At 39.7% G+C, this 17925-nt stretch overlaps 1 protein-coding gene across 2 annotated transcripts in view; it reads left to right on the top strand.

Annotated features, from left to right (window-relative positions):
- The window catches only part of TLN2 (talin 2), a 158175-nt gene extending 140729 nt beyond the window's left edge, over positions 1 to 17446 (top strand). The window contains exons 42-58 of one of the 2 annotated variants that reach the window (XM_069980786.1): positions 511 to 612; positions 849 to 968; positions 1094 to 1240; positions 2206 to 2372; positions 2756 to 2939; positions 3042 to 3113; positions 5995 to 6120; positions 8970 to 9086; positions 9288 to 9473; positions 9554 to 9661; positions 9743 to 9848; positions 12342 to 12466; positions 13006 to 13131; positions 14506 to 14568; positions 15140 to 15322; positions 15668 to 15793; positions 16841 to 17446. In XM_069980786.1, coding sequence (XP_069836887.1) covers positions 511 to 612; positions 849 to 968; positions 1094 to 1240; positions 2206 to 2372; positions 2756 to 2939; positions 3042 to 3113; positions 5995 to 6120; positions 8970 to 9086; positions 9288 to 9473; positions 9554 to 9661; positions 9743 to 9848; positions 12342 to 12466; positions 13006 to 13131; positions 14506 to 14568; positions 15140 to 15322; positions 15668 to 15793; positions 16841 to 16969 — 2187 coding nt within the window. In that variant the 3' untranslated portion in view covers positions 16970 to 17446. The remainder of the gene's footprint in view (positions 1 to 510; positions 613 to 848; positions 969 to 1093; positions 1241 to 2205; positions 2373 to 2755; positions 2940 to 3041; positions 3114 to 5994; positions 6121 to 8969; positions 9087 to 9287; positions 9474 to 9553; positions 9662 to 9742; positions 9849 to 12341; positions 12467 to 13005; positions 13132 to 14505; positions 14569 to 15139; positions 15323 to 15667; positions 15794 to 16840) is intronic. The other variant, XM_069980795.1, reaches the window with a different exon arrangement.
- The last annotated feature ends 479 nt before the right edge of the window (positions 17447 to 17925 follow it).

Raw genomic sequence — 17925 nt, 5'->3', positions numbered from 1 at the left:
GGACAGGTGTTTGTTTGTTTTTTATACAGGTAACAGGGTCAGACAGTTGCAGTTAATACAGGTAATGAGTGCAGAGTAGGAGGAGCTTTTTAAAGAAAAACTAACAGGTCTGTGAGAGCCAGAATTCTTGCTGGTTTGTAGGTGCTTAAATACTAATTTCATGTAATAAAATGCAAAATAATTATTTAAATATCATACAGTGTGATTTTTGGGATTTTTCCCATGGGTTTCTCACAGTTGAAGTGTACCTACCAGAAAAATCACACACCTCTCCATTTTTTTGTAGGTGGGAAAACATGCAAAAGGGCCAGAGTATCAAATACTTATTTGCCCACTGTATATTATAGAGTAATTTATGGCTATTGAAACATTTTAAATGGTATCTGCCAGTAGGTAACTTGCTCTACTAGCCCAGGAGAGAAGAGTATGTATTTACTGTGTTTGTATGCAGTCATAGATTCTTTTTTATGTTTATTATTGACTGTCTTTAGCTACCTCTTCTTGTTGCAGCTTGATGAAGGGACCCCTCCGGAACCCACAGGGACCTTTGTGGATTACCAAACCACAGGTGTTAAATACTCCAAGGCTATTGCTGTTACTGCCCAAGAAATGGTAAGAAGGAATGTGCTTCTGTACAAGAAAAGAAGTAAAGTATGTTATAAAGAGGGTGATAACCATGTCTCAGAAGAGTAACCTTGCATGATATATCAGTGCATTCATACCTCTTTAATGTTGACCATAAATATTATTTTCAGTGTACTAGCTTTTATAAAAGTGAGCTTTCTGGGAATGGCATGTTTAATTTATGCACTAGCAAATTTATTAATAATCTCAATTTTTTTCCTTAGATGACAAAATCAGTAACTAATCCAGAGGAACTCGGTGGTTTGGCATCCCAGGTGACCAGTGACTATGGAAATTTAGCTGTGCAGGGTCGAATGGCTGCAGCTACAGCAGAACCTAAAGAGGTAAAATTAGTATAATAAACTTGCATTAATTTTTTCTGTTCTCCCAAATATTTGCTTGTATGTCAAGAGTAATGAAGGTGCATCCGTGACTTCACTATTTATCCGACATTGTGTTTCTTTTGCAGGTTGGGTTTCAGATCAAGACAAGAATTCAGGACTTGGGCCATGGCTGTATATTTTTGGTGCAGAAAGCTGGAGCCCTGCAAATCTGTCCATCTGATAGTTACACTAAACGGGAGTTGATTGAGTGTGCCCGAGCGGTGACAGAAAAGGTGACCTTAGAGAATACCACATAATATTTGTGATCAGAAGTTTTAAGTTTGCTGGGCTAAACCAAACAGTCAAACTTTCACCCAGTCATAAATCTCTTCGTTATTCAACGGAAGATTCCTATATCTGCTTACAGATTTTGCAGTGAATGTCTTGAGTGTCATGTGATTTATCAGATTTGAGATTGAGGCAAAAGTTGGCATTTGAACTCTTTAAAAAAAAATCCATTAATGAACTACATAAATTGGTTGCCTGGGAAAAATTAATATAATTAGTGTTCGAGCTGGGGCTGTGGGGGACATGACAGTGACATATACTTACCTGGCTCACTTTGCTACAGCTGCTGTGTCCTGGGCCACCTGCTCTCCGCCGATGGCAGCGTTTCAGCAGCATCCATTGATGTACCACTCCTACCAGAAATGGCCGCTCAGTATTCATAGAATTGAATGAGCAACCATTTCCGGTGGGAACAGAACATCACAGGATGTTGCTGAAACACTGATATCAACGAAGAGCGGCGGCTTGGGACCTGGCTGCTGTGGTGGAGAAGGACAGGTAAGTATACATCACTGTCATGCCCACAACAGCCTCCACAGGATCAAGAATTATCATTTTTTTTCCCAGAAAACCCCTTTTAATGGATAATGAAGGATGAATGAATAATTAAGCATACCCATAAGCTTTGTCTGATGATTGTTCTTTCAACATAACTATGCACGGCACTCTACTACCAGAATGAACTAGTACTAAACAAAAAAAAAACACTGAAAAAATATCCTGGACTCCATGATGCTTGTTATATTTTTATCTATGTATCCTGAATATTATACAATAGTTTATTGTACAGGACAATTATCTCTGTTTTATATGTTAATGGTGATTATGATTATTATTGCTATGTGTCTGTAAGGCCTTGTTATAGACTACGTAACATCCAATGCTGACTGATTGTCATGTTTCTGTTCAGGTTTCTCTGGTACTTTCAGCTTTGCAGGCAGGTAACAAAGGCACACAAGCCTGCATTACAGCGGGCACTGCTGTATCTGGTATTATTGCTGATCTCGACACTACTATCATGTTTGCCACAGCTGGCACACTAAACTCTGAGAACAAGGAATCATTTGCTGACCACAGGTATAGTGACAAATGTTTCTTTTTGGTATTTTTATATTTGTTGACCATCCTGAGAATGTTATATGTTACCTTAAAGTACATTGTTCCATGCAGCTTTTATAGTATAATGATCTTAAAGAGGTTCTCTGAGACCTAAAAGAGTCCCTGTCTGTTTAAAAAGAAAAACAAACACATTTTTTTTCATAGAGACATGATAAAAGTTTTGATCAGTCAGGGTCTGAGTGTTTAGACCCTACTAGTTGCGGGGTGAGTTGGGAGAAGCTTCCGGCTAAATGCTTTACTCCCCATTTATCAGTCTTTTCGTCTCGCTAAAGGTGATTGTCACTGATCGAAATGTTTAGTTAGTGTTTTAGTGTGTGACATTATGTTTGTACTGTTTGCAGGGAGAACATTTTGAAGACTGCCAAGGCTCTTGTAGAGGATACAAAGCTGCTGGTGTCTGGTGCAGCATCCAGTCAGGATAAGCTGGCACAGGCAGCTCAGTCATCAGCTAACACTATTACCCAGCTGGCAGAGGTGGTTAAATTGGGGGCAGCAAGCTTAGGGTCTGATGACCCTGAAACTCAGGTAGGAAATGTAAATGTAAGAGGAGGACCTTCCACTTCCTTGGGGGGGTCAGAAACTTGTTGCTTGGGTTTCTTACCTCTACTTTCCTTTATGCGCCTCCAGCTCTATATCTATCTTCAAATAAGACGTCCTGGCCAGGAAAAGATATTCCAAATGAACACGGAGCACTGTCGGGTACAGTCATGTAACGCGCTTGGCCCGTGTGTTCTGTATACCCTCTCCCTTACCCTTTAATTTTGCTATTTAAAGCACTTGTACATTTTAAGGTTCCTGAAGCACTCTCACAGCACTTCGCTGGGGATAGATTTTCTCTTATCCATTTTTTCCACTGGTAAACTCCTACATAACTTCCTACCTGTTTGCTGTTGTGCTAACGTCACTGAGATCACTAAATAAAGCAGCAGTAGTATATTCTGTTTCATTACAGCTTTTGCTTCTTGTTTGTTGCAGCAACATACTGAAGAGATGCACAAAGTAGCAACTTGTCTTACTAGTGTTGGTAGTTACTCCGTAATGGTGGTGTTTTAATCCAACATAAAAGACATAAGGTCTAAATGTGTTGCTTGGTAAAGAATAAAATGCTGCTTTTAAAAAAAGATTAATGGGATACTGTTTCATATGTACTGCTTTTATGATAAAAAAAAATTTTTTTATCCCCTATCAACCTGACAATGGGATAAATGTCAAATCACAGGGGGTTTCACCACTGGAACATCCATAAATCTGCAGAACAGGACCCTAAGTCTTTGTTATTAATAGAGCAACGAATCACCCCATTCACTCTCTATGGTAGTTGTCAAAGGCAGCTTCATAGAGAATGAATGAAGTGGTGACATGCTTGTGCAACGCACTGCTCCATTCATAACAAAGACTCTGGGCCCTATTATGAAGATCACAGGGAGTTACAGCTGTTGAACCCTGATGATCTGACCTTTACAACCTATCCCGTGGATAGGAGATAAGTAAGTTTAACTTTAATTTGCTTATAATGCTATTTCAGGCTGGATTTACCAGGTAATATTTTGAGCCAAAACCGGGAGTCAGTCCAAATGCAGAAAAAGATGCAACTTCTCCCATTATCATCCTTTTAGAGTTCGTTCACACATAATGAGTCCGCAGCGGATTTCATCTACTGAGATACTCATTACCATTAAAATCTATAGCCCTGCAAGCTTGCAGCGGATTTTAATTCCACTGCGAGAATATAGCCGGGCAGGTTAAAATGATGATGACGATATTCTTACCTGTTCCCATTCCAGTGGCATTCTCCAGTCTGCTTTTCTGGGTCCTGACTCACTGACTGGCTGCGGCGGGACAGCGCACTGATTGGCTGAGCGGACTGTCAACTGAGATCTGGAGAAGCAGATTAGAGTGTGCCACAGGAATGGGAGCCGTTAAGTATGGAGTCTTTATTATTTTGACCTGCCAAAGGTTTTTTACTTATTAACATGACCAGAATGAATGGGACGAGAACATTTATTAGGCGGTATTCCGTTGAATCTATTCATGATTTTCTCATTTCTCATCTCATTTGGAGCACTTTCTTGTGCCTCTTGTAAGGCATGTATTGATACTCTTATATTGCACAACTGATTTATGTGAGATATTTATGAAAGTCTCACTTATATATTGTCAGATACTGTAGTGTCTTTAAATTTGAGAAGATTTTCCTGTTTTATATAAAAGTCGCAACTTTTTTGAAAAGCAAACCCATCTTCTTATAAAAGCTAGCACTTTTGACTAGAGCACTATCACAACACGAGTGTTAAATAAGCAGTGCAAGCTCAAGGCCAAAGAGGCCTATCACTGCCGCTAATAAACAGAACCTTAAAATGTAAGGTGGCTAAACAAAAGTCTTAAAGGAAACTGGAAAGTGAAAGAAAAGAAAGAATAGAGCATGTAAAACGGTGCAGGTCTCCACCCAGGTTTGATGGCTGAACTCTCTCTCCGTGTTTTACAACGGGCACATGAATGCCATTATTTTCTAAACTTAGTTTCAGTTTCATACATAACTTCCAACATATTGGAAAATTGTTGATACTAAAAACTGACTTCCTGGTACTGCTGCTTCTCCTTTAAAAGCAGTTGATACACTCCTTTATCTCATTAATATCCTGTAGTCTGTCCTGCTTATTTTCTATTCAATGTCTTGTGAATGGGTTTGATGCTATCCAATGCCTACAGTTAGTTTAGTGGTGGTGTGCTGAAACTGGTCTCTTTGCTCTTCCCTTGTTTTCTTATTTACGTTTTAATTTGGTTATTGATTGTATTTAATTAAATATTATTGGCCCACACACCTATAATGTAGTTTGAGATGGATATTGAATATAACAATGACTTATTTGTTACAGTTATAATAGACACTTTTTACACTGCATCAAATTGCTAAAAAAGGCTTATTATGCTGTGAATGTGGCCTTAGTATCTAAATGCTACAGTTAACATTAGCTACACTTATTTCTCAAACCAAGGTTATTTAAGCTAGGAAATAGCTCTGTGAGTATTATATGTCACTCTAGCTTCTCCAAGAGTAATACAAAAAGCTATGCACAAGGAATTTTGTAGGTGCCAAGTTTACATGCCCTACCACAATCACTAAGTGCATTTCTTTCTTCAAAATAGTTTATGGCAATGATTCTCTGTGAGTTCAAAAATGGTCCCTCTAGACACACCATGTGCAGTTTACTGGTTACTAGATGTGTTGTTGCATAAGCAAAAAGTCTATGGTGGTATGCCTTTCAAAAACTAATATTTCCGGTGCTTTATCATTTGTTTTCTTCTCGAAGATGAACTTTCAGTCTGAGCAGAAATTTTGAGTGTTTTTATCATTCCACATAACTGGAATAATTGTTTACAAATTGGTCCATTGTGTCACAATGAAAGATTCATCTCAATGTAGTGGGTGGCGCATATATGTTAGGCTTTTTGCATTCTGATGCATTGCTGCTTTCTGTGGCACTATAAGGATTAATCCCTAGATTGCTAAACAAGCATGGATCATATAATGCAGGATGAATTGCATTGATTGCGAATGATTCCTCTGCTTCTATCTTAGGTGGTGCTAATAAATGCCATCAAGGATGTGGCTAAGGCTCTAGGGGATCTGATCGGAGCCACAAAGGGTGCCGCTGGTAAAGCAGCCGATGATCCATCCATGTATCAGCTAAAGAGCGCAGCTAAGGTAATGACAATTACTAGATTATTCAGGTAACAAATAGCATTAAAGGGAATATGTCACCTAATTAGTCAAATACAAAAAAGTGTTCTTTTATTCTAATCTCTTTCTATTTTCTGACTGACTTCTGACTCATTTTTCATTTCACCTTTTTTTACATTGTTATGGGTGTCCGGAACTTCCAGAAGCACCTAAGGGTACTATTACACCAAGCAATTTTCCGACGACTAACGATAAACGATCTTAAACAACCGCTAAGGCAAACAACCCAAAATCGTTCGCCCAAGTACACGAAACGATGATCGTTATTTATGATCGTTTTTGCGGTCGTTTAGTCGTCGCTATTGCGTACGTTTCAGCTGTGAATTTTTATTCCACCGAACGATGAGCGAACGATCAAACGATAAAAATAGGTCCGGATCCTATTAAACAATTTCTCGTTGCCTGCTATTACACGAAATGATTATCGTTCAAATCCGAACGATTTAACGATTTTTCGAACGATAATCGTTCCGTGTAATACCACCCTTAGACTACATTGTAATACACTTACAATGCAGTCTGTGGGAATTCCATTCTTCATCTGCAACAGAGGGGGGCCGTGCACCTGCAGGATTTTTTTTCAGTGTATCCTGCCTAAGTGGTGTCATTAAAGGGGTAGTGCGGCACTAAGAAATTATTCACAAAATAACACACATTACAAAGTTATACAACTTTGTAATGCATGCTATGTATGTGAATGGCCCCCTTCCCCGTGTTCCCCGACCCCCGCCCGTAGACCCGGAAGTGTAGTGCATTATACATACCTGATTCGTGTCGACCCCCGTCCGCCGTCTTCTGACAGTGATGTAATCTTCAGGAGGCCGGCCGACCCCCTCTGCCGCGTCATAATTCTCCTGCATGGACTTCTCCTAATTCTCCTGCTCAGTTGCAGTCTGATAACTAATCTAAAGCAAGTCTTACAGCATCCAGAATATAGAATCTTTAAATCTTCCATATTGAACATTTGATCCATATTGTAAGATTTTGATCAGCTTGAATCCCCTTTTCTGTGTGTATGTACTACAGTGTCTGGGAAACCGCACAGGAGCTAGTCTACATCCACAAGTTCATAGACAAATGCTTATTAGAAGTGAAGCATGTAGAAAGAAGAATGGGTTAAAAAAGCTATATAATGTTATAATGGCTATAAATAGTGCTACTCCTTATGTACCCATGATAACTTATCCCGAAAAGGTTTTTAAAAGTATAGTGACGATTTTAAAGTGTACCTGTAGTTTCAGGTGACTTTGTAGGATAATCTGCAGTGTGTGAACGTAAGGAGCAGCACTTTATTAGGCAATTAAATATCTTATATATAGAATTATTTCAGCAGAATTCTGCTCTACAAGCTACATCTGTAATGATTAATTAATAGCCTGATGTCAATGAAAAAGGAGGGCCAAATCACTGAAACGTACACAATAATATACATGTTTTAGTCAATAAAACATGATTAAATAAAGTAAATGGTACAAACAATGGTCCACAACTGCTGATACATAAAACAAAAGAAGAGGGCCAGTAAGAACCACTACTATGGTGCAGGTACCATATCACATAATGTGCAAATTAATGGTATAATAGTATATAAGTAAATACATACAAGCATGATTACAGGGAGACAATCACATGTGCAAAGCACACATTACAAATTGCATGAAGTATACCTGTATACAAGTAAGATTTTAAGGTCCAGATTTTTCTGACAACAGCCTTATTCCTAGCCCTCGATAGCGGCTGTTTGTGTGTTGGAGCAGGGGCCACGTCGGGACTGTAGCACTTCTTAGTTGTTTAACAAGTGCATGAAGTATACCTTTTAATAAATTGTCTTCTTGTAATCAAGCTTCTATGTATTTACCTTTTATACTATGATGCTATTAATTTGTACCTTATGTCATATGGCACTTGCACCATAGTAGTGGTTCTCATTCCCTGGCCCGCTTCTGTTGTTTTATGTATTTTATTTAATCGATAATATTTATATATTTTCATAAGTTTGGTTGATAATTTTTTGGCACTTGTTCATTGGTGGTTTAGCCCCTCAACCCATATTGACTATTGTGCCTTTAATACAGATTTTCTTATAGAATGCATTTTTGGTATATACCTGTCTAATGGAGCTCTGTTTATTTTATATTGGTGTATAATGATGTGTATAGTGTCTCGACACACAGAGCTTAAGATTCTGCACTTCTGCGTCTTCTGTGCATTTCTTTGTTCAACCTAAAAAGCAACAGCACAGGTGTAGTTACTAATCTAGAATGTGTATAAAAACCCTGGGGTGGGATCTCTTACAGAGTTCTCCCACCCCCTGTCGGCCAGCCTGTTTTAAATTTCACTGGACATCTCCTTTAAAGTGACACTGTCACCCCCTTTTTGTATTATGACTTTTCTACACAGGTGTAAAGGGTAAATTGGTTTTTATACCTTATTTTATATCATACGCCATGGTACTTGTTACAGCACCATGGCATATGATATAAAATAAGGTGTGAAAACTGGACAGTTTACCCTTTACACCTGTGTAGAAAAGTCATAATGCAAAACGGGGGTGACAGTGTCACTTTAAGTGTCCCCATAGAGAATGAAGCAGCACAGGCATGGCGAGTGCTCCATTTGTTGTGGGAAAAATTGCATCTCCATTCTTTAAATCAGATGGAATTCCATTGGTTGGACCCTCAGTAATCAGCTTGTTATACCTATCCATTGCTGAGAAGGACATACCCCTTTAAGTCCATTTAATATGAAGCAGGAATTCTCATGGCACAGACAAGTTATCTAACAAGTCAATATTTACTTTGTGCTTTTTCCAGGTTATGGTGACTAATGTTACTTCCCTGCTGAAGACTGTGAAAGCTGTTGAAGATGAAGCTACACGTGGTACAAGGGCCTTGGAAGCCACAATTGAACACATCAAGCAAGAGCTAACTGTAAGGAAAATTAAGTTTATTATTTTACCCTTTAAGAGAGAAGAGAATCATGCCGAAACATGAATTCATCTATTATTCAGGGTGTACACCAAGCGGTTGGGTGGCAGATTAGGTTGGCCTTAGCTTGTGTGTCCTGTGGTATGTGCTAGGAGTAAGAAATGCTACTTTCTGAAAGCCATTGATATAAATAATATCTTCTAGGTTTTCCAATCAAAAGATGTACCTGAAAAAAACACAACACCAGAAGAATCAATCCGCATGACCAAAGGCATCACTGCAGCAACAGCCAAAGCAGTAGCAGCTGGGAACTCTTGTAGACAGGAAGATGTCATTGCTACTGCTAACTTAAGCCGTAAAGCAGTCTCTGAAATGTTGACAGCCTGTAAGGTGAGTTGTATATTTGTGAGGATATGTAAATAATAAAAGATTAAAGACTAAATGAGTTACAAATAAACCTTGTTTTGCAGCAAGCAGTTTATCATCCAGACATAAGTGAAGAAACAAGAGAGCGAGCACTGAAATATGGCACAGAATGTACGTTCGGATACCTGGAAATGCTGGAACATGTTTTATCTGTGAGTACTTTCTTTATGAAGCCGGGCTACGATGAAGAAAAATACAGTATATCATTTAGCCACTGATTTTGTACCACTTAGATACTGCAGAAGCCGACTACAGAAGGGAAGCACCAGCTCTCAGCCTTTTCAAAGCGTATTGCATCGGCTGTGACCGAACTAATCCAGACAACGGAAACTATGAAAGGTAGGACCTGTCTGCTCAAAGTAGAAGTCCCCCGGAAGTACAAAAACTGCAGGCAGGTTGGTGGGGCAAGAAAATAATAAACAACTCAACTCACCCATCCTCATGCTTACGATGCGCCGCTCCTGAGTCCCGCTCACATCAGCCGATGACTTGCAGCTCTGCTAGTCATGACGTTTCACCTGGTGAAGCCGGGTATGCGACGCACCCGGTTTCCAGCTGAAGATGACAGCCAGCTGATGTGGATGGGACCTGGGAGTGGAACATCGGAGGCACAAGGACGGGTGAGTTCAGTTGTTTATTATTTTGTTGCCCCCACCAGCCTGCCTGCAGTTTTTGTACTTCTGTGGAACTTTCCCTTTAAATTCATGTAGACAAGCAAGAGGTTAGAAAGTTTTGTGATGTAAGAGACAATTGGAATTAATTTCTTGTGCATAACTTGACAGGACCTGACAGTTCTTCTAATGTGTCTGTTTTAGTCAATGCTTGAATTCTCCATAAAATAGCATCTTTTCTTAAAAATATATATTGTGCCATTATTCGTCTTTGAGATGTGTGAATAAGCTGACAACTAGGTGTATCCATATTCCTTGTTAATAGAGCTTGTTCATATACACTGTTTATTCAGCGCTGACTATGACTATGTCTGTCTGTGCAGGAACATACCCTATTTACAAGAAAGAGGAGATGGTGACATTTGTGATTAATAAATAACAGAGGAACAGCACAATGCATGTTTCTAAGAAAACATGCTCTAGAATGGTTACTTTATTGGGAAATAAAAGTATTAACTAAAATGTTTATTTTACATTCAGCTCAGAATAGTATTCATGTTTACTTAAAGGGAATCTGTCAGCACCAGAGCCCTACCTGAGGTGCTGACAGTGTGCTGTAGTTGGCAGTCTCCTAGTAAGGATAGTGCCTCTTAGTAACTTGTCTGTGAAGTAGATGATGCACAATCTTAGGTCTCCTACTGTAATGAAGAGTCAAAGAAGAGTTGTGGCTCAGCATTTGTGCACTCCTTCCCCCTCCTTCCCCCTCCTTTTCCGTTCATGAATTATCTCTGCTGCCCAGCCTCCTGCTGGCTCATGCTGTCAGCCAGTGTCTCAGAGTGTTTGTTTCATGCCTACAGAGGACTGATCTGCAGTCAGTCTAACTGTGGTCTAGGGGTAAATCACCTGTCTAAAGAGCAATACATTTTTTTTCCTGGGATCGATTCCCCTGATGGAAATCATTTCTCATTTCTCATCATTGTATAAACATTAATTTTAAAACTAATTTGGGAATTCTTTGCACTTATAAAAATGATTCAGTAATGGGAAAAAAAATAAATAACTATATTTCATTTCCATCAGGGGAATCGAACCCAAGAAAAAACTGTTGTTGGTTTCTAGACAGGTGACTTTAGCCCTAGACCATAGCTTATAGCTTAAACACTGTTAGACTGATTGCAGATCAGTCCTATGTAGGCAGTTTGTTTGTTTTTTTAAATAAACAAACATGAGTGAGCAGGAGGCTGGGCAGTAGAGATTATTTATGAAAAAGAGGAAGGAGGAAGCAGTGGCAAGGGGTGCCAGAGTGCGGCACAAACGCTGATTCACAACTCCTCTTTGACTCTTCATTACAGTAGGATACCCGAGACTGCGCATAATCCACTCCACTGAGAAATTACCAAAAAGCAACATGCTTACTTGGAGACTGCCAACTGCAGCATACTATTAGCATCTCGTGTAGGGCATGGGTGCTGACAGATTGCCTTTAAAGGAAAAGTCTGGTAAAATTTTTTATTAAAGTATTGTATTTCCCTCAATAAGTTATACAAATCACTAGTATACACTTTTTACGGGAAATGCTTATAAAGTGCTTTTTTCCCTGCACTTACTAATGCATCAAGGCTTCACTTCCTGGATAACATGGTGATGTCACGACCCGACTCCCAGAGCTGTGCGGGCTGTGGCTGCTGGAGAGGATGATGGCAGGGGGACACTGAGGGACACAGGGCACTGGAGGGACACTGAGCATCCCTCTGCCATCATCCTCTCCAGCAGCCTCAGCCCGCACAGCTCTGGGAGTCGGGTCGTGACATCACCATTTTATTCAGGAAGTGAAGCCTTGATGCAGTAGTAAGTGCAGGTAAAAAACCACTTTATAAGCATTCCCATAATAAGTGTATATTGGTAATTTCTATAACTTTTGGGGGACAATACAATACTTAAATAAAAATTTTCAACTGACTACTCCTTCAAATAAAGAGAGGGGGTTGGTCTACTACAAGACCTCTGGAAATGCAATATTCTTAGTACACACAAGATCATTAACTTACATACACATAACAACATTGGCTCACCGTGCCAAAAACAGAAGGTTCAGCTGACATATGTGGTCCGTAGACAGGCCTTTATAGTAGCTGGGCTGCAGCATGCAGCACCTAATTTTTACTGTCTCTCTCTTCTCCTGTCTTGCCCGGTCACCTTCCCCATGTTATTTTACTTCTAGGTTCAGAATGGGTTGATCCTGAAGATCCCACAGTGATTGCTGAGACAGAGTTACTTGGGGCTGCAGCTTCTATTGAGGCAGCAGCTAAAAAACTGGAACAGCTTAAACCTCGAGCCAAGCCAAGAGTAAGTGTTGTTTGTGTTCATAAGCAGGCCGACATGAACCTCTGCAATCCAGTTGTCCATGTAACCACTGCCATCTCATCCTGACCTTTGTGATGTTTATTTCCATACACCAGGCCCTGATTGTAACTGTTATATCACATTTGTCATACAGTGAATGCCTGAGCCCTTTGCAGCTGTGCGTACACACAAAGTAGGGCTCAGTTTTACTAACAAATGTGTGGATTAACCACAACAGTGTCTGTTGTAAAATTAACCCAGAATTAGAGGATTTTCCTGACGGAGAGCCACATCTCATCCATGTCCCCTTCTGTCAGTGGAATCGGTCCAAGAACCCTCTCCTGCAGCCTCTGTCTGATATGTTTGATATATTAGGTTGTTAATTCATTCACCTATATATGAAACATATTGCTACAGTGTCCTGCGTTTGCTCCAGGGCTGTGCTGGGTTCTAGAGAGCTACCGCAGGATGGTCACCTTTCTTTTCACCGTCAACAGAAATCATCTTATAATCCTTCCAATGCCCCCTCTGTTATATTTTAGCAGGCAGATGAGACTCTTGACTTTGAGGAACAGATCCTGGAAGCAGCAAAGTCAATTGCAGCTGCCACAAGTGCACTGGTGAAGTCTGCCTCCGCAGCGCAAAGAGAGTTGGTGGCACAAGGAAAGGTAAGAGAAGAATGCGTGTTTGTACGGTCCTCCCCATCAATTAACTACGTATGTTATATCACTTGTAACAGTACTGTTGATGAGTATAGTGAAAGTTGTAAATCAAGACATGTCTTTATATCTATAAACTAGGCAGTTACTTTATGACTAAAGTGGGTAGATGATTTCAGCTGCATTCTTTGCTTGGCATGCTAGGTACAGATCTAGGTACTCTCTGCAAGGCATTGTTTGCTATATAATCATTTACATATTAGCGGGATTCAGCATCTTGACTACAGGTGTGAACGATCCAAAGACTTCTGTTTTCACTCTTACGTATTTTGGGAAATATTTGCCTAGATGTACACTTCAAGTGGAAATTTTAATATGATTTGAATATATATCACATCAGTCCCTATCCCCAGTGGGGCTCACAATCTTTAAAATCCAAATGAACCTATCAGTATATTTGGTATATTTTTCCCAGTCTAGTTTTAGGAATAGAAGAAACTAGAAAATTATGTAGTAACATTAATGTGAAGAATGAGGTAATTTCTCGTACTCTGCCCCCTTGCCAAGTCGTGTTTGTAGATGTACATGCCGCATCTCTTTGCCAATATAAAATCATCACTAGTGCTTGGCAGGAGCAGAATGACAATATGAGATTTGATAAGGTGCAGAAATGGCTTCCCCCTGACCTTGTCATTAGAACTCATGAGTCTGAAGTGGGTTAATCCCTCCTTAGTATTTGGTAACCCACAGCTTTATCTTCTCCTGGATGGTGGCCAGTAAATGGTTACATGACCAGTCCAACCCGAATACCAGGGAAATCCCTGGCTGGCTGCAACTGTGAAAAGCTGTTTAGAGTTGGCACTAATCTGAAATACTACCTTTAGATGAAAGACTTGTGGATTTGTATTAGAGGGCTCTCGGTATAGGTAGCAGAGATTATTGCACTTGAGGAATGTAGAGCAGGATGGGATATATGGTGCTAAATGTCAAAGATCTAGTCATGTCAGTCAGATAATGGCCTCCTTAGCTACAAGTTCTTCTGTGTAAAGCACACTCCTTATATCAGCTGAATGGGGTTTTCCTTTTATATAGATACAGGAACAACAGAAAATGTTTCCTACAATCCTTTAATGGTGTTACAAAAAATTATTTGTATATAGTGTTATTTATTCTTCAGCACTTTGCGATTATAAGCATACATATACAGACAAACAGAATCACACATTACAGATGTTCAAGCAGTTCTATGCTATTTTTTAGGTTTACTTTAATTGTGGTTCACTTATGCAGTGATATGCAGTTTACCAGTAGCTTTATGTTGCCTTCTTGTAAGGTGTCCTGAATTATCTATCACAATTCTCCATTTCTTACTCTGTGCTGCAGGTTGGCGCAATTGCTGCTAATGCAGCTGATGATGGTCAGTGGTCCCAAGGACTCATTTCTGCTGTAAGTATTGTTTTCTTCATATGACTGACCTAGCCCTGTGCCACCATACTTTGCTTCTCCTTTGCTTTCTCTTTGTTATGTATACTTAATTGCTTCTAGAAGATAATATCTTTAAAGCTTTAAACTAATACAACCACCGCATATCCTCCCATTAATGTTTGATACCCCTTCTACTTACCAGCATCATCTGAATACCACATAAGAATCCCAATACCTGACCTGAGCGCCTGTTTTATGTAACTCTCTGAACTTGTAGGTTCCTCCTAACAATGCATCAAGAACCATGGCTAACTGTGAAAGTCATTATGCATTACAATAATGTTAAAGCAAAGGCAGAAGCTGAGCCTCCTGTCCTTGCCAGCCAGTCAACTTCCAATTTAGATTGTAAGCTTTGTGATACTAAACATAAATAACCTATTTATTACTAAAACAGCACATAGTAACATAAAAGATCTGTAGTGATCAAAGCTCCACTAACATTGCATAGGTTCTTACAAAGACTATAGCCGTCTTATACTGCAGGCAACAATTTCCTTTTTCTGGTCACTTGGCCACTGTTGACTTCTTCTAGGCCAGGATGGTGGCCGCGGCAACAAGCAACTTGTGTGAATCGGCTAACGCCTCAGTACAGGGCCACGCCAGTGAGGAGAAACTGATCTCCTCTGCCAAGCAAGTAGCAGCATCCACTGCCCAACTTCTGGTCGCCTGCAAGGTGAAAGCAGACCAAGACTCGGAAGCCATGAGAAGACTCCAGGTAGCTTGCTTTAATCTACATTGGACTAGGCTTGACTGTCCTCCAGACCATGGATCCGTCTAATAATGATAGATCTAATAATATGGCTATGATTAGGTTATTAGTGCTATAGCAGATACATAAATACATGTATCTGAGAATCTAACAGCAAAGCTCACAATGGAATTCAGGAAGCCCATTCATTTCATGTTTTAATTTTTTGGTTCTGTTAAATTGGCTAAGTATTGTTTTTGTTTTTGTTTTCTTTTGTTCTAACCTGCTCTTCACTTCCTATCTGCTGCTATCATTGTTTCTTTGTTTTCCCCACTTCATATTCTGTCTTTCCACACCTAACCTTCTGTACAGGCTGCTGGCAATGCCGTGAAACGAGCATCGGATAACCTTGTTAGGGCAGCCCAAAAAGCTGCCTTCAGCAAAGCAGAGGAGGATGACGTGGTTGTGAAGACAAAGTTTGTAGGTGGAATTGCACAGGTTAGTAAAAACTACACACTTCTCTGTCTGCAATAGACTTATATTGCAGATCTGTAATGGTAAAAGTCCTCACATGCCTACTTTCTTCCAGAGACAGCACCACTCTTGTCTCCAGTTTGGGTGGGGTTTTACAACTCTGTTCCGTTGAAGGGAATGGAGCTTAATTGTAGACCACACCTGACCTGGAGACAAGAGCGATGTTGTCTCTGAAGTGCATCAAACTACTGTGTGCTTCTCCCTGCTCGTTTTCCTGACCGGTGGAGGTCTCAGCAGAGACCCGGCTGATAACATCCTTTGACATGTCCCTGTGTCAAGGAAGGCTTTAACTGATGGTTGGTATTTGGTATTAGAGCATCACTGAAACATCAAAGCAGACGGAAATTTAGTCAGCTTCTATGGTATTTTTCATACCAAGAACAATGGAGTCTGCAGTGCTGCTCAAATTATTAAACACGTTCAGATTTTTAATAGCAGTTATTGAATACAAAGATAGGAATAAATCGAGGACACCAATACAGCAAAGACTGAGAATTTTTTCTTTGTTTCAAATCCTTGTTTGTGCCTTTGTATTCAATAATTGCAATTAAAAAACTGAACATGTGAAAACACTCCTGCATAGCTGTAATCGCTTCATTATCTAGTGAAGCTATAAACCAAACTCATGGTCTCTCCTGAACAGTCTGTCTGTTTTAGTATATACGTGTATTCCCCATGAAATAACACTTTTTGACTATAAAGTCAAAGTATTACCAGTTGGGGGCATATCACCACAGTGTTTGACACTATCCGTTCGGAACTGGCAGGGAAAGATAATTTAGGCACACACCCGACTAGCTGTTAACACCCAGTTGGCTATTTAGTTGTAAATTCTAGTAAAAATACCAAGAATGACACATGACCAAGCTATAAGAAAATGTGCTTTAGAATTCTTTCATACCAGTATTACAAGAACAGGCATATCAAGAGAAGGCCACTTAGTTGCCTTTTACACTTATGTGACCAAAGCCTCAAATTGAGTGTAATAATATCTGGGCATTTTCCCTTTAGATCATAGCAGCTCAAGAGGAAATGCTAAAGAAAGAGAGAGAGCTGGAAGAAGCCAGGAAGAAACTGGCCCAAATCCGTCAACAACAGTATAAATTCCTACCATCCGCCCTGAGAGAGGAGGACAGCTAGTAAAACATCCTGGCTTTATTCTTGGAATTGGTCTGCTCTCGAGGAGGAAGAGACAAACCTTTACTGTATATGGAAGCCTCCCTCCTTGTCTCCACTGGATTCTAAAACCACTAAAACATGGAGGGTGTGGTGTGGGTTTTCACACTCAGAAGACAAACAGTATTATTTCCCAAGGTGGACATACCCAGTTATATAAATAAAGTATATATAAAAGATATACACAGTGGTGGGGGTCTAAGAGACTGTGACCTAGGGCGCAGCCCCTCCTACAATAATATGTGTGCTTTTAAAGATTGTCCCCCTTGTCATGTAACCACTCGTGTTGCAGATGCCTGCAATGCAGAGCAAAGCATAAAAGGGGTAAACTGACCTTTTTTTTCTAGTACGTTTTACAATTTGATTTGGTCACTGGATCAACTATGTACCCTGACATGATGTACACAAAGCCTCTTGGGAATTAAAGGCACTTGTAATTAAGCAGCGATGCATGCAGTAATGTGTTTATTCTACCTAGAGAGGTGAACATATAAACTACAGCATCTTACAAATATATCCTTATTTTAAAAATTGTTCCAATCACTGATTTCAGCTATAGTCATGTTACTAATGCACTCTGTGTTTCAAGTGTTTTTTTTCATGGAAAAGATCCCCATTTGCCATCAGAAAATGTTTTTTTCCCCTTTTTTGTGTTATGGTGGTTTCAGAAACTAGATTTTATTGCAGTTTTCTATAAAGATTTTTTTTTTTGAGCCAAAATTGGATTTAGAAGGAATGGGAAATAAGATGAAGGGACTTCATACCACTGTTAAAAGAAGCTATGTGCATGTAAAGTCTGATTACTCATCCTGACCATGTTTAATTGGAGCATATTGGTCAGGATTTGAAACAGTATATTAGAAAGTTGTAAACAATTCCATTATATTGTGACTTTAAAAGAGTATTCTCATGTCCCCTAG

The sequence above is a fragment of the Dendropsophus ebraccatus genome, chromosome 1, assembly GCF_027789765.1.
Source record: "Dendropsophus ebraccatus isolate aDenEbr1 chromosome 1, aDenEbr1.pat, whole genome shotgun sequence".
NCBI classification, from domain to species: Eukaryota; Metazoa; Chordata; class Amphibia; order Anura; family Hylidae; genus Dendropsophus; species Dendropsophus ebraccatus.
Note: the sequence above shows the minus strand (reverse complement) of the source record. Positions and strands in the feature narration are given on the sequence as shown.